The sequence below is a fragment of the Pan troglodytes genome, chromosome 12, assembly GCF_028858775.2.
Source record: "Pan troglodytes isolate AG18354 chromosome 12, NHGRI_mPanTro3-v2.0_pri, whole genome shotgun sequence".
Classification (NCBI taxonomy): domain Eukaryota; kingdom Metazoa; phylum Chordata; class Mammalia; order Primates; family Hominidae; genus Pan; species Pan troglodytes.
This window is the reverse complement of record NC_072410.2, coordinates 20664425-20676691: the sequence shown is the minus strand read 5'-3', so window position 1 is coordinate 20676691 and position 12267 is coordinate 20664425. Positions and strand designations below refer to the sequence as shown.

At 40.9% G+C, this 12267-nt stretch overlaps 2 protein-coding genes across 7 annotated transcripts in view; both read left to right on the top strand.

The window, feature by feature from the left end:
- Positions 1 to 1299: 1299 nt before the first annotated feature.
- Positions 1300 to 12267, top strand: part of IL18R1 (interleukin 18 receptor 1) — a 247672-nt gene continuing 236704 nt past the window's right edge. For 2 of the 6 annotated variants that reach the window (XM_063788951.1, XM_063788946.1), the window contains exons 1-2: positions 1879 to 1933; positions 8168 to 8253. In XM_063788951.1, coding sequence (XP_063645021.1) covers positions 8196 to 8253 — 58 coding nt within the window. In that variant the 5' untranslated portion in view covers positions 1879 to 1933; positions 8168 to 8195. Of the gene's footprint in view, positions 1934 to 8167; positions 8254 to 12267 lie in introns of all 6 variants that reach the window. The other 4 variants (XM_063788947.1, XM_063788952.1, XM_063788950.1 and 1 more) reach the window with 4 other exon arrangements.
- LOC112208197 (ranBP2-like and GRIP domain-containing protein 4) overlaps positions 1882 to 12267 on the top strand; it is a 79938-nt gene continuing 69552 nt past the window's right edge. The window contains exons 1-2 of the mRNA XM_054678115.2: positions 1882 to 1933; positions 8168 to 8253. The gene's annotated coding sequence lies outside the window, so the exon portion shown is untranslated. The remainder of the gene's footprint in view (positions 1934 to 8167; positions 8254 to 12267) is intronic.

Sequence of the window (12267 nt, the reverse complement as noted above, 5' to 3'; positions counted from 1 at the left end):
CATTGCACTCACTCCAGCCTGGGCAACAAGAGCAAAACTTCGTCTCTGTCCGGACAATCCTAGATTATTTGCATTTTCATATGAATTTTAGAAACAGCTTCTTAATTTCTTTGAAAAATTTTCCTGGGATTTGGATTGAATTGTATTAAATATATAGATTCTGTAATATATAGAGTCTAAAAATATACAGTGTGGAGAATAGATGTCTTAAGTCTTCCAATCCGTAAACGTGGTATATCCCTTTATTACTTAGATGTTTCATCTCTGTTAGCAATATTTTGTAGTTTTCGCAGGAGATATCTCATATATTATCTAATGGATTTATACTTTGGTATTTTGATTTTTAAATGCTATGGTAAATGGCACTTTTAACAAACTTCACTTTTCAAGTTTCGATCTCTAATATATAGAATTGCTATTGATTTTTATATTCCATGATCTTGATAAACTTAATATTTCCAGTAGTTTTTTTTTTTTTTGTAGATTTCAAAAGTTGGTCTACATATAATTATGCTCTCTGTTAAAACCAGTAGTTTTAATTCTTTCTTCTCAATCTTTATGCTTTCTAATTTTATTTTTATTTCTTCACTTGTTGCAAAGCAGTTGTCCCAGGTGGGAGCCAAAATCCTTATCTCATTACTAATCTTAGGAAAAAGTAAAATGTTTCACTATTATGAGGTCACCTGTAAGTTTCTTATAGATGTTCTTTATCAGATTAAGAAAGGTCATTTCTACTCTCGGTTTTCTGATCGTTATTAATTCAGAAAGGGTGTTGAATTTTGTCAGATGCTTTTATTTGCATTTATTGAAATAATTACATATTTTTATTTATTATGTGGTGAATTATCTTGATTGGGTAAAAAGAATTAAAATCATTGTCTCATTAAACATTTTGCCTGTCGGCTATGGGTTTCCCTTTTCCTTTTGTTAAATAACAGTTCTGCCACAAAATAAAAATCTAGAAACACACATTCCCCTTTGGCCTCCTTAAAAAAAATTAAAACTTCAACAATTGCACCCCTCTCTATTACTTCCCTATAGTGAACTCCCATCCTTCTGGGAAAGCAAAAAGCCTGGGGCGCATTTGTGTACCTGAGACGCGGAGCCCCTCTCACCTTCGGCATCCCCCGGGGACCCCTCTTCCACCCTCAGCCCTCCCCTTCTCTTCCTCTGAAGAGCCTGGCGGCCGCTGCGGCCAGCGGTCCTCCCTCCTGGCATCCTCTGCTGTGAACCGCGGCCTGCATGGTGCTTGCGAGAGGCCCGGGCGCGCCCCCTTCCGGCCCCGCAGGTCACCCGGCTACGGCCCGGGTTTTCCCGGGACCCGCGCCGCGCGGCTGGGGAGGAAGCGCCAGACGCCTGGGGCCCACGCCGTCCGCGGGAAAAGGGCAAGGCGCTGGGTTTTCCAGCAGCAACCTTTGGACCCCGCGATCCAGTAGCTCCGGTAACTCCACGCGGGGCGTCTGGGTGGAGGAGCCGGTCCTGGAGCACGGCTGCGAGGAGCACCCGGACCGGAGGGTCCCCAGACCGGGACCCCCGAGTCAGGGAGGATTCTACGCCAGGGAGCGCCCCAGACTGAGAGCGCCCCAGAACGCTACACTCCCGGACCCGGAGCTTTGCCCGACCGCGGGCAGTGCCCACCTGCAGCCTCCACTGGCCGGGGTTAGCAGCCAGGAGCTGCCAGACGCCTGACATTCTTCTTTCTGTTCCTACTTTTTTTCCTTCTTCTTCTTTTTTTCTTTTTTTTTTTTTTTTTTTGTAGCCCTCTCTGGGTGCCTTATCTCTTTAATCACACCTCTCTTTCACTTTCCACGGTAGTCAGGAGGCGGAGATCGCTGCTTCTCACCTACTTTCTGAACTTGGCCTCCGCAGTCGCGACCTGGCGTGAAGGAGGAGCTGCCGCCCCCGCCCCAGCCTCGGGGACGCCTCTCTGAAGGTAAGGGTGGGCTCCGCTGCCACCCGCATCCCCTCCCCACCCCCCAGAGGAAGGGAAGACCACCATCCGGGGAGGGATTCTCAAATCAAGATCAATTAAGAGAGAGAGAGAGAGAGAGTGTGTGTGTGAATACGTGTGAATAATTGATGAGACAGCGTCCTGTCTTTCTCTGAAAGTATAGTTTTAGAAATTAAGACATCCCCAATTATTTTCTGGAGAGGTGAGAACGACTGAAATAAATGATAACAATAGTTGTCATTTTTTAAGTGCTTACTGTGTGCCTGACACTGTAGAAAATTTTTAGATATCTTATTTTCACTTAATCCTCCTAAGGGCCACATGAAGTAGGAACTATTATTATGCTTTAATAAAAGGGAGGAGGAATTCCGTCATTTACCCAAGAGTGTCCAGCTACTAAGTAGTAGATCCCAGACCCACACCTACAGTTTTTCTGATTCCAGAGCCTTTATCTTTTTTCTGCCCAGCCTTGGGAAGTTAAAATGCCCAGCACGTTGCATCGCAGTTATCAGACAAATTAATGAGGTGTCAATTGCAGCCAGATACAGAGATCCAAGATTATTGTATTCATTTCACTGATTGCCCTTGCTTCATTCTCAGGACCCTTTGCAAATACTGATTTTGTGTCATACACAGTGCTGCTATTGGGAGCACACCTCTCAACCTCAGGGCCTTGGATGGGCTAGGAGGGGTAAATTTGGGGAATTGGGTTTGTGCAGGTTCTGGGGACGGTGTTTTCCCTCTCCCTGCACAAATATACATCCAAAGGCTGAGAACTAAGGCTAAGGCCTAGGAATGCGGATTGAAAAGGCAGGGTCTAAATCCCAGCACTTGGGAGGCTGAGGTGGGCGGATCATGAGGTCAGGAGATCGAGACCATCCTGGCTAACATGGTGAAACCCCGTCTCTACTAAAAATACAGAAAATTAGCCAGGCATGGTGGCATGCATCTGTAATCCCAGCTACTCAGGAGGCTGAGGCAGGAGAATCCCTTGAACCTGGGAGGCAGAGGTTGCAGTGAGCGGAGATTGTGCCACTGCACTCCAGCCTGGGCGACAGAGCGAGACTCTATCTCAAAAAAAAAAAAAAAAAAAAAAAAAGAAAAAGAAAAAAGAAAAAAAAGAAAAGGCAGGGTCCCTGCCTTCAGGGACCTCACCAGAGAGTGGCAGCTAGTCCAGGAGTGATGGAAACACCTGCAGAGTGATGGAGACGGGCTTGGACATAGGCATGTGCCATTTGGGGCTGTTGCAGTTGGAGAGCTTCCTTGAGAAGGCAAATACTGAGCCAAGTTGAAAGGACTCTAGGGACCTGGCATCTGGGAGAAGTGGGGAGGGTGGCCCAGGTAGCACAGGCATAGGCAGATTTGGGGGGAAGCATAAGGCTAACAACAGACACTTGTGTGACAAGGACTATGAGGTGGCATTGATTTTCTTGGCCTTACAGATGAGAAGCCAGATTCCACACAAATTATTTTGTTTGTTAGAGTTTAAGCGTGTGTGTATGTTATGCCCCAAGATCATTTTCTCCTCTTTGCATTTGGTTGTTTTATCATCTCACAGGCTGAGTAAAACGACTATGCATGGAACACTGTAGAAGAAAAATTATATTAAAAAAAAACTGGTGTTATGATTTTCATCCAGGCATTTTGTCTCAGGAGTTGCTCGATTGTATGTGTTGCTAATGAGTGATTTATATTGAGGCATCTACATTGATTCATGTGTGTCCTTGTGAATAGCTGTAATCTGAGGCTGGCCATTTCACTTCCTCAAATCTCAGGTTCCTCATTAGAAAGAGCTTTGAAATGGCTCTTTCCCTGTACATTATGTGTTTCTGTGAATTACTTTTAGAGAAAGGTCAGTTTCTCAGGGTGGGACCCATAAACAAGGGCAACTGGGCAGAGCCAGGGGTTCAGGTGACTGTTTGGACCCTCTGGAAGGGCTTTTTACTGTGCTGCCTTGGGAGACAGAGTGGTCAGCTTGGAACTGACCTTAAGCCTAGGTCACCCAATTTTTGAAGGAAACTTTTTTTTTTCATTTAGAGAAAACTTCATGCCTTTGGGTGATTAGGTAAGTTTGTGACTATTCGTTATGTGTGTGTACACACACGTACGTACATATGTACATGCACAAATATTTAATATGTCTTAGACACATAAAATATATGCATTTAAGATGTATTAAATGTACTTTCCTAAGAATACAAATAAGTGCCCTACGTCGGCGGCTCCCTACCTGACTGTACGTTAGAGTAACCTGCGGAGTTCTGAGGACTCAAGATGCCCAGTCTGTCCTCCAGACCACTGGGTGGAGCCCGGGCATCATTATTTTTTTCCAAACTTGGGTGAGAGCTGGTGGCCTAGACTTCACATTAGTTGCTAAAACATACTTTCCAAGATATCATGCTTTAAAAAGCATTTCAAAAGTAGATTATGCAGATGTGCCAATGGATCAGATGATCACCTGGATTCAAAATTATGTATATTTTATGGATGTAATTCATTCAATAATTCAGCAAATAACAAAGAAACAAGCAGACATAAAGTGAAAATATGACAGTGATAAGTGCTATGAATAGAAAAACTAAACACGGGAGGGTAGAGGAACATTGATGTGTGTGAGCATGTGTGTGTGTGTGTGTGCATGTGCGTGTTTGCATTTGGAAAAGCATGCTGTGCTAGACTTGCAGTAGAGTGCTCAGGGAGGACCTGTACATTATAAGCTAGTGTCAGCAAACCGTAGGGGAAATACAGGATTATTTAATTAACAATAGAGAAGTAATTAGTAGGTATTTGAGGAAAGTAAGTTTAGTTACTCCCTGTCTTCATGTCAGTCAAGAAAATTAATTGTTGGTGGATGAAAAAAGTGAAATATAAAAACAAAACAAAACAATACTGAGCCATAAAAATGAAGAAACTACGTAAGCATCTATTTGACCACCAACAGGAAAGTATATTCTATACTTAAAAGCAATGAAAATATCTCAAAGCAAAAGAATGATCGGTTTGACTATATCCATATAAAATTTGTCATATATTAGCATAACAAAAGAGAGAAAGTAAACAAGTTAGACAAACATCTGAGAACTGGACAAAAGACATAAAGAGATGGTTCATAAACATGAAAATAAAATGGCTGATAATAAGTGATTAATATTTGCCTCATTTATACCCAAAGAAATGCAAATTCAGAAAACAATGAGATACCATTTTTCCATTTTGGCTGTCTAATTACATTTTAAAAGTAAAGCTGCTCAGTGTGCTTCTGGGTGTGGTCGATAGATGCTGTCTTGTGCTATTGAGTGAGAGAATATGAATATTGCAACATTTCTGGAATGCAGTTTGTCAGCATGCATCTGTCAGGTTTCAATGTAGTCTTCAACTCAATCACTGTACTGCCATCGAGTAACATCCAGGAAATAATAAGAAATGTAGACAAATAATAATAGCTAACATTTAAGTGGTATTACCATTCACCAGACACTTGGAATAGTAACTCATTTAACTTTCACATCAGCTCCAGGAGATGGTATTATTATTATCCCCTTCTATAGATAAGAAAATTGAGGCACAGAACAGGCAAGTCAGTTGCCCACAGTCGGTTAGCTGGTAGAGGGTAGAATGGAGATTCAAATCCACCCAGGCTGCCACCTGAGCCCATGCTGCAAAAAAGCTGAGCCATTCTGCCTTACCTGTGAAGATGGTCATGTGATTATCTCATAATACATCTGGTAAATGATAATATATCCACATGAAGTAATATTAGGTGGCAATTAGAATGGTTTTAACAAAGAGTTTTGTGACACAGGAAAAATGCTCATTATGTAATATTAGGTGGAAATGCAGGATATGCAATCATTTAAACACCTTTTTTTTTTTTTTTGAGAAGGAGTCTTGCTCTGTCGCCCAGGCTGGAGTGCAGTGATGAGATCTCGGCTCACTGCAAGCTCCGCCTCCCGGATTCACACCACTCTCCTGCCTCATCCTCCCTAGTAGCTGGGACTACAGGTGCCTGCCAACATGCCTGGCTAATTTTTTGTATTTTTAGTAGAGACGGGGTTTCACCGTGTTAGTCAGGATGGTGTCAGTCTCCTGACCTCATGATCCGCCCATCTCAGCCTCCCAAAGTGCTGGGATTACAGGCATGAGCCACTGTGCCCGGCCAAACATCTTAATTATGTGACAACATTTATAAAAAGTACAAGAAAACATGCTAAAATATTATACATGTTGAGATTATTTTCTTCGTTCAGTTTTTGTTTTGTTAATCTCCTACATTGAGTGTAAATTGCTTTAGAAATCAGAAAAACTTTAAAAAGAAAGAAACTTAAGAGTTATAGAAAAGCAAAAATATTGATGTTAAACATAACAATTAAAAACCCTTAAAATTCTTACATGTGAGACATTTAATATTTATATTCTTCTATGTCTATTTTATTAATACTTGCTAGAGTATCTGTTACATTTATCAGAATAGCTCTTTTTCTGGAAACGAATTCATTATTTAATATAACCTTAATCTCTTAAATTCACACATAAAACTTAAGTACATTAAAAATTTTACATACACACATCCACATTTGCAGAATGGTGTGCAAATACCAGCTAATTTTTGTGTACTGAGATCTTAATATGTTTCATATTGAGACTCAGAGTTAACTTGTCAGTTTGCTGAACCATCTCCTGATAACTTTGTCTGTTGGTAGATATTGAATTTTTTTTAAAAGTGGTGCTTTTTATAAGGTTACATCAGTCTTAATCAGAGTGACATAAAGGAAATAACATTTTTTATTCTATCCAAGATAAAAGAATAGGCAGAGTTAATAATAAAATGTGTGTGGAGGTAGCGGGGGAGGTTTCAAACCATAGAACCGGTCTAATTTGATTATGCACAGTTGGTACTTTCCATTCATACTTGTTTCTTTGGCCTTTACTTTATTGATTATTATCTCTTGGAAATTTCACCAAATATTTGGTGATTTTTCCATAAGGATGTATGTGAATGGTTTGGCAGCTTAGCCATTAAGCTTTATCCTGGATTCAGGCATTGACAACCCTGTTTTTAGGATGGAAGATGAGTAGTTGTTGGTGAGAGGGGCATTATTCTGAGCTGAGAAGCTGCCATGCACTCAGGAAGTCTCCATAAGCCTTAGATGGTTTAATCACTCAATAATTCCAGAAGCAGGCCTTCTTATCATCTCCATTTTGGTAATGACCAAACAGGCTCTAAGACTTGCTCAAGTTTTGCACAGCTTGTCAGGACTCAAACTGGAGTGGCAGCCCAGGTTTGTGTGTTTCCGAAACCAGACTCTGCCATCAGGCTGTGCTCCCTGCACTCAGGATGGTAAACAAGGGATATGGTGTTGTTTATGCAGTATTTAGACTCTGAATGGTCTCCACTGTGGGGGATCCTTCCTCCACTGGGCTCTTAAAGTTGTAATCAGAAGTCCGAATGCTAGGTTGTAGTAGGATCAAAGTTCAATGCAGATCTTAGTTCCACTGGGTCACAGTCAATGTAAAGGAGGGATCTGGACTGTAGGAGACTGTCACTTCATCTCTCCATTTCCCTAAAGTAAACTCATATGGGCAGCCACAGACACACGCAAACACATGCATACACACCTATGCCTCAGTGACACATGTTAGTGAGTGCTGGCCATGTGCTAGGCATCGTGCTGGATTTTAGTGATACAGTGAAGAGCAAAATAGACTTAGTGCCTAGAATTATGAAACCTACATTCTGAAGGAGGAAGATGGATTTTTAAAAATTCAACCCTAAATGAAGATCTCATTACAATTCAGGAACGTTTTGATGTGAAAACACACACACACTCTGTTACATGGGCAGAACTGCCATACATAGCTCAGCATGTCACAGATTGTTTATTCATAGAATGGTAATATTTGTAGCAGTACTATTGTTCTGAACTTTGGCCTTGGAAGCAGGATTTAGTAGACCAGGCCTGAAATTCTTCAGACTCTGTTGTATCAGAGAAATAAATTATTGGGGATTTCTTCCAGAAGAAAAACTTCATTGCCTTGACATTTTATTAATTTTATATGGCTGAAAGTTCTGAGAATTGGTTACTATATTAAGGATTATAAAAATCTTCTAGGTTGTTTTTTTAAAAATCTGTGTGCCAGAAGATTTTTAAACCTTCATAAGATAGGCACGCTTTTGTTTGAAAGCTTTGGCTGAATCTGTTTTATTCTGTTTTCCAGAGAAGGCATTTGAAGCAGAATCCAAACCATGAATTGTAGAGAATTACTCTTGACCCTTTGGGTGCTTATATCTGTAAGCACTGCAGGTAAGTGACCTTATACATATTCTCAAACATATTTTATGAGTAATTGAGGAAGAATGTCAAAGTTTTTTTTTTTTTATGTGGTGGCTACTGAAGATGCTGAATTTATTCAGAAAAGAAAAGATTCTGCAGTCTGAGTTCATGTAGTGAGAGCAGAGTGAAAAACTTGCATCTTGAAATAAATTACATTTGTCTGAGGTGAAAATTTATTTCATGTTATTTGAAACTGAGGAGGTGGCAGCCATCTTTATTATTGGGTTTTAGGAAGTTTGAAACACACTTTCTCCTTCCTGAGAGGGAGGCAAAGATTCATCTCATTATTTAGGTAATAATGGGAAAAGTAAATGACAAATATATTAGACAGCTTAAAAAAATTAGAGTGAGACGGAATATACAACAAAGAGACTGGCTAGACCAAGGAGCTCAAGTAGGCTTCATAGTAGATGTCAAATACCAATTTTAACTTATTAGCAGTGATTGCCTAGAGTTGTTTTTTTTTTTTTTAATTGAGAAGGATTCTGAGACTTCATTCTTTAGCATTCCATGATTGAACAGCAAGGCATTCCTTAGGCTTTGGGGGAGAAAGTGGGAGCACAAATATTAATTTGCCTTGATCTATTATCTAGGAGAGGGAAACACATGGGCTCATTTCCCTACTTTGATAATTACTGCTGAAGAGATAGCTGAATTAAGCTTTTGGTACTTTCAAATAACACAGGTCCAATCTCAGGGTATATTTACTTACGTGAATCCATTTATTATTGAGATCCCTGCAATAGAACCCTACCCAGATGATAAAAGAATGAGGTAGATCTTCATTTTTTTATATGTAATGATCTGTCAGAAACAAGTGAGTGGAAAAGCAAGGTACAGGAAAATGTGTCATGAGTTCCATGTCCTGTGGACATACACTAATAGCCTTACTCCTCATTATAATGAGAGCATGTTTCAGGCACAGAAACAGCCATGCAGCCAGTTGTGCAAAGTTGCCAAGCTCCCAGCTGCCTGCCCTGGAGAGCACTTTTCATGAATGTTTCACTCTAGGGAGACATGACAATGTTTTACATGTAGGATTCACTGAACCTAGTTGAGTTTAAGTGACAAAATGCTATGATTGTCCAAACTCAAGACAGTTTCAAACACAGACTTTATTCCAAAGGGCATTGGTTGTTGGCACTGCTGGGTTCTTATACTGTGTTTATGGAACAATAGGAGTGCCTATTTTGGCACTTGGAACTCCACAAACCTTGAATTCCACTTATTTATCCCATCAAGAACCATTTCCAACAAGCATTATGGTAATCAACAAAGCCTCTAATGGTAAACCATGATTAGATATCCAAAGCTTCTAGCTGCCTGAGGAGGGGGGTGGTGTGGACTTTCAATTATCAACCTCCTACCTCTGGAGAGTGTGTAATTCACATTAAGTTTCTTCAAATGATAATACTTCCAGAGAGCACATGTCCATCCAAACACAGTCATATGTGTTTATAGAAGCTTTTTAAGACAAGCATAAACCTGAAAACCTAGAAATAAGCCAATATCCAATAGACATTTGTTTAATAAACCAAATCCCCAACATGCATCCTTTTATAAAATGGATAAATTGTGAAATGGTAACACGATTAGATACTACATTACAATGAGAAAAGAACACATCACTGCTACAGCATGAATGCATTTATAACAATCATGTCGAAATAACACAGACATAAAGGAGCACATATTGTATGGCCTATGCACTTTATTATATTAACTCTAAAACAGGAAAATAAATGAACTGTTAATGACTCACCAGGGTTTTGCATGTCAATTGAAGCTGACACCCACATATACACATGTATCACACCTTCTATGTTGAAGTGTTAGTATAAAATAGAGATTGTATTGCAACCAGAAAACATGAAGTTGGTGCTCCTTAACTCTTGTGTTTTGTGGTATATTCAACATCCATGTTTTCAAAGAATGTGTATTAGTCCATTCTCATGCTGCTAATAAAGGCATACTTGAGACTGGGTAATTTATAAAGGAAAGAGACTTTATTGATTCACAGTTCTGTATGGCTGGGGAGGCCTCAGAAAACTTACAATCATAGTGGAAGGGGAAGAAAACATATCCTTCTTCACATGGTGGCATCAAGGAGAAGGCTGAGCAAAATGGGGAAAAGCCCCTTATAAAAACATCAGATCTTATGAGAACTCACTCACTATCAGGAGCACAGCATGAGGGTAATCACCCCCATGATTAAATTACCTTCCACCAGGTCCCTCCTATGACACATGGGGCTTATGGGAACTACAATTCAAGATGATTTGGGTTGGGGTAGAGCCAAATCATATCATTCCACCCCTGGCCTCTCCCAAATCTCATGCTCTCACATTTCAAAACACAATCATGCCCTTCTAACAGTCCCCCAAAGTCTTCACTCATTCTAGCATTAACTCTAAAATCCAAGTCCAAAGTCTCATCTGAGACAAGGCAGGTCCCTTCCTATGAGTCAGTAAATTCAAGAGCAATTTAGTTACTTCCTAGATACAATGGGAGTACAGGCATTGAGTAAATACACCCCTTCCAAATGGGAGAAATTGACTAAAACAAAGGGGCTACTGGCCCCATGCAAGTTCTAAATTTAATAGGGCAGTCATTAAACCTTAAAGTTCCAAAATAGTCTCCTTCAACTCCATGTCTCATATCCAGGTCACGCTGCTGCAAGAGGTAGGATCCCATGGCCTTGGGCAGCTACGCTCCTGTGGCTTTGCAGGGTACATCTTCCTTCCTGGTTTCTATCATGGGCTGGTGTTGAGTTTCTGGGCTTTTTCAAGTGCGTGGTGCAAGCTGTCAGTGAATCTATCATCCTGGGGCCTGGAGGATGGTGGCTGTCTTCTCTTAACTCCACTAGCTGTACTCCAATGGGGACTCTGTATGGGAGCCCCAACACCACATTTCCCTTCCACACTACCCTAGCAAAGATTCTACATGAGGGTTCCACCCCTGCAGCAAACTTTTGCCTGGACATCCAGCGTTTCCATACATCCTCTGAAACCTAGGCGTAGGTTCCCAAAACTCAATTCTTGACTTTTGTGCACCTGCAGCCTCAACACCATGTGGAAGCTGCCAAGGTTTGGGGCTTGCACCCTCTGAAGCCACAGCCTGACGTGGTATCTTGGCCTGTTTTAGCAATGGCTGGAGGGGTAGGATGCAGGGCACCACGTCCCTAGGCTGCACACAGAAGGGGACCCTGGGCCCATCCCAGGAAATCATTTTTTTCTCTTAGGCCTCTGGGCCTGTGATGGGAGGGTCTGCCGTGAAGATCTCTGACATACCCTAGAGGCATTTTTCCCATTGTCTTGGCAATTAACATTTGGGTCCTCATTTCTTATGCAAATTTCTGCAACCAGCTTTAATTCCATGCCCCCCATTCCAGCGAACATGGATTTTTCTCTCCTACCACATTCTCAAGCTGTGAATTTTCCAAATTCTTATGCTCTGTCACCTCTTGAATGATTTGCTCTTTAGAAATTTCTTCTTCCAGATAATCATCTCTCAAGTTCAAAGTTCCATAGATCTCTAGGACAAGGGCAAAATGCAACTAATCTCTTCGCTAAAACATAACAAGAGTCGCTTTTGCTCCAGCTCCCCAAAAGTTCCTCATCTCCATCTGAGACCACCTCAGCCTGGACTTTATTGTCCATAACATTATCAGCATTTTGGTCAAAGCCATTTAACAAGTCTTTAGGAAGTTCCAAACTTTTCCATATTTTTTTATCTTCTTCAAACTGTTCCAACTGTTCCAAACTGCCCTCCAAACTGTTCCAACCTCTGCCTGTATGCAGTTCCAAAGTCACTTCCACATTTTGTGTATCTTTACAGTAGCACCCACTTCTGGTACCAATTTACTGTATTAGTCCATTCTTACACTGCTAATAAAGGCATACCTGAGACCAGGTAATTTATAAAGGAGAAAGATTTAATGGACTCAGTTCTGCAGGGCTGGGGAGGCCTCAGGAAACTTACAAA